The sequence below is a fragment of the Solanum lycopersicum genome, chromosome 10 (assembly GCF_036512215.1).
Source record: "Solanum lycopersicum chromosome 10, SLM_r2.1".
NCBI lineage: Eukaryota > Viridiplantae > Streptophyta > Magnoliopsida > Solanales > Solanaceae > Solanum > Solanum lycopersicum.
In genome coordinates, this window is record NC_090809.1 from 59470436 (window position 1) to 59474528 (window position 4093).

The 4093-nt window shown below is 33.7% G+C and overlaps 1 protein-coding gene across 1 annotated transcript; it reads left to right on the forward strand.

Moving 5' to 3' along the window:
- Nucleotides 1–541: 541 nt before the first annotated feature.
- Nucleotides 542–3779, forward strand: LOC101244915 (glycosyl hydrolase family protein). Its single transcript, NM_001345974.2, is given in 4 exon segments — nucleotides 542–1171; nucleotides 1278–1407; nucleotides 2212–2768; nucleotides 3117–3779. Coding segments are annotated over 4 exon segments (1440 nt in total). The 5' UTR covers nucleotides 542–963; the 3' UTR covers nucleotides 3662–3779.
- The last annotated feature ends 314 nt before the right edge of the window (nucleotides 3780–4093 follow it).

A 4093-nucleotide genomic window follows, 5' to 3' on the forward strand; every position in this document is an offset into this window, starting at 1 on the left:
GAATCGGCCACCGACTTGCAAATCCCGATAACTTTGCACCATCTGTTTCAGGTGATGTGATCCATTATGGGCGCCTACAAACTCGTTTAATATCCAAGAATACCCTACTGCATTTGACTTCTATTTAAGATATTTAAGCCATCAATTTAACAAGACGTGTCCTTTCATCTTTCTCAAAAAGGACCACTCATCAAAGAGTTTAATATCTCAAATTCTAAAATCAGTCACTTATGATTGTATCAATGTGTCTGGCCTTTCCTTCGAATAATATAAACGCAAAGATATTTTATGTATTAAACTGATGATACTAATTGAATTATGAATAAATTGTTACAGAGAGTTTTATATGGAATACGAATTTGAAAGATGATATTAATAAGTATATCAAGATAAATTGTCGATGTTATATTTTTTTTAATATAATGTAATAACCTTAAGTAAAAGCGAGATGCTATATGTAAAGCATGATATGGTAATGAGAAAATAGAGTAAAAACAGCAACAACCTTTTATGTGAAGAGATTCTGTTTCCACCTTCACTTATACTCAATTTCCTCTTATTTCTTGTTTCTTTAATACACTTTTCAAATCTATCATCATTTCAGTTCTTTTCTCAAAATTCCTATTCTTTTTTCTTTCTTCTCTTTGCTCAAAATAACATTTTTTTTTGCATCAATAAGTCAATTGAATTTCCAAGATTCTGCTTACCATCAACCAAACTTATCATCCTTTTCAATAAAAAACTTTCTTTTATTGAAAAGATTGAAACTTTCCACTCTGAGAACAACTTCAGTAAAACATCCTATCATTTTTTTTCTCTCACTTTGTTCAAAATACCATTTTTTTTTTCAACAATAAGTCACTTGTATTTCCAAGATTCTTCTTACCCATCACTCAAAATCCATTTTTTTTCAATATTTTAGGCAAAAGATTGAATCTTTTTCTTGTGAGGATATTGACAAACATGTTGAAACATGGGTTTTTAGTAGTATTAGCTTTTATGGGGTATTGGATTGATCATAATATATGTGTTGAAGGCTTTGGAGTCAATTGGGGAACAATGGCAACACACATGTTGGAACCTAAAATACTTGTGCAAATGTTGAGGGACAATGGTATTAAGAAAGTGAAGTTGTTTGATGCAGATAAATCCACTATGGATGCACTTGCAGGTACTAGTCTAGTACAAGTTTGTTAACGAGTTCGATAAAATCCAATATCTTTATTTTATTCGGTATTTATAAACTCAATAAATTCTGGCTCTGTCACTGTCTGTAGGTACTGATATTGAAGTTATGGTTGCGATTCCCAATGATCAACTTCTTACTATGACTGATATTGATCGAGCTAAAGATTGGGTCAGACGTAATGTCACTCGTTACAATTTCAAAAATGGTGTCAACATCAAGTAAAAACTACATCTTTTCTTACTCCTTTCATTTCACATTCTGGTTTGCTCGAGTCAGTTTGTGTAGTTTTCACTATTCTATCGACTATTAACTTCATTAACTACTAGGCTACGCCGATAAATAACATTTTACCGTTCAATTTTACTTACATGATTGCAATTATATATCCTTCAAGTCAACTTACTTCATCTTTTTTAGCTTGGAACCCTGTTTTTAATGCTATGTTTATGAACTATCTGATTAAGTGATTTATTTTGACATTGTAACTTTGTTCTTGTTCTACGCTTCTATCATGTGATCTATGCTGACGATTTATTTAGATTCATCGATTCAGAATGAACGTGATCTTATTACTTCTTTTTCACTCTCCATGTGCTGTGTTCCAGCTTGCTTAGTGTTCAAAAAGTAAATGCAAGACATGTGGATCTGTGCATAGAGTTGGAGTCTTTTTTTATTTGGTCCAGCACTTTATGAGTCCAATGGTCCAATTTGCCTTAAATGTTGTGTCTTCAGATTAAAGCCCACTCGTGGAATTACACTGGATATGTTATTGTTGTTGTTAGTTAAGAAAATGTATTAAAGAAGCACAGTCATTATTTGCAAGTTGAAGTATGGCCATCAATATTTGCATATGCTGAACTTCCATATATTCGAAATACTTGCATATGCTGATTCGAGTGAAATCACAGTTTTCGTTCAACTTATTTTAAGTGAAGTTCATGTCCAAATACTCGTTTTTTCAACTTCAACCAAGTATTGTCCGAACGCCTTTCTGAGTCTGGTGCATTTGACTCTGTCTGCAGATATGTTGCAGTTGGTAATGAGCCTTTCTTGACATCTTACAACAACTCCTTTGTGAACTTAACCTTCCCAGCTCTACAAAACATCCAAAATGCACTAAACGAAGCCGGAGTTGGAGACTCCATAAAAGCAACTGTACCGCTAAATGCTGATGTCTATTTCTCACCAGAGTCCAATCCTGTACCTTCTGCTGGTAGATTCCGAACCGATATTGCTGAACTAATGACACAGATTGTTCAATTCATGAGCAAGAATCAAGCACCCTTTACAGTAAACATTTACCCTTTTCTAAGTCTTTATGCCAATGAACATTTCCCAATGGACTTTGCTTTCTTTGATGGTACTCCCAACCCTGTTCTCGATAACGGGGTTGAGTACACCAATGTATTCGACGCCAACTTTGATACCCTCTACTCTGCCTTAAAAGCAGTTGGTTATGGGCACATGGCCATCCTAGTCGGAGAGGTCGGTTGGCCTACGGATGGGGACAAGAATGCTAACTTAAACAACGCTTATCGGTTCTATAAAGGACTATTCGCAAAACTTGCATCCAACAGAGGTAGGTTATTTCTCTCAATATGTTATAGGCGCAATACATAAACATCACACTCAAACTTGGCCTCAGCTGACAAGTAAGCACATCTAGACACCTCAACTTAGTATCAACTAGCAAACTAAACACTCTTAACTCATCCCCATTGTGTTCATGGATACCCGAAGTTGACAAGACACATAAATTTTGGAGGTGTCTTGATGATCGTTTTGTAAGTTGAAAGTGTTCAACTGACACAATGGAGATGAGTTGAGGTGTCTAGATGATGCATACTCAAAGTTAGAGAGTTTACTTGCCTACTGATAGCCAAGTTTATCGTCTTTCATGACACCTGATTATTTTGATCTTTAACAGGAACACCCCTTAGACCAGGATACATTGAAGTGTACTTATTTGGTCTCATTGATGAGGATGCTAAAAGCATTGCTCCTGGCAATTTCGAGCGACACTGGGGAATTTTTCGATACGATGGACAACCAAAGTTTCCTATGGACATTTCAGGACAAGGGCAAGATAAACATCTTGTTGCTGCTAAAAATGTGCAATATCTACCCAACAGATGGTGTATGTTAAATCCAAATGCTAAAGATTTGAGCAAACTTGCTAACAATATTGACTATGCATGTACATTTTCAGATTGTACATCATTAGGATTTGGTTCTTCTTGCAATAATTTGGATGCTATTGGGAATGCATCATATGCATTTAATATGTATTATCAAGTTCAAAATCAATTGGATTTGAGTTGTGATTTTGAAGGACTTGCAATGGTGACTAACAAGAATTTATCTCAAGGGACTTGTAATTTTATTATTCAGACAGGTAAATATTCTTTTTCTAACAAGGTTTTGCCAGGGATTGTTGTATTATTAAGTGGCTTCACATTTCTTTTATTGTAGATATGTGTGTGTATAGAATATACATGAATTTACAAATGTGTTGTTTTTGATACATTTATTTGAGGAATTGTATTTAAAGACTATATCGTAATAAAAGTTCACAATTTGTGTTTTTTTTTATTTCATTTCTTAAATTTTCAACTCAATCATTCATAAAAACGGAATTTCGCTCTTTGTTGTAGACAAAAAGGCCTTCTTCAATGTTACCTAAGGGTTCAGAATACTCCTTTACCTCGAGAGTATTCACCTTTTATCGTAATAATATAACGTAAGGAATTTTTTACAAATTTTGTGAAAGTAAAAGAAGGATGAATTATAATTATAACATTTTATATGACAAGCTAATTTTGTCGCAATAATGTAATATAGGGAAAAAATTTATTTTTTTGTTAAACTAAGAGAAAGGTAAAATTTATAATTAATATACAATCT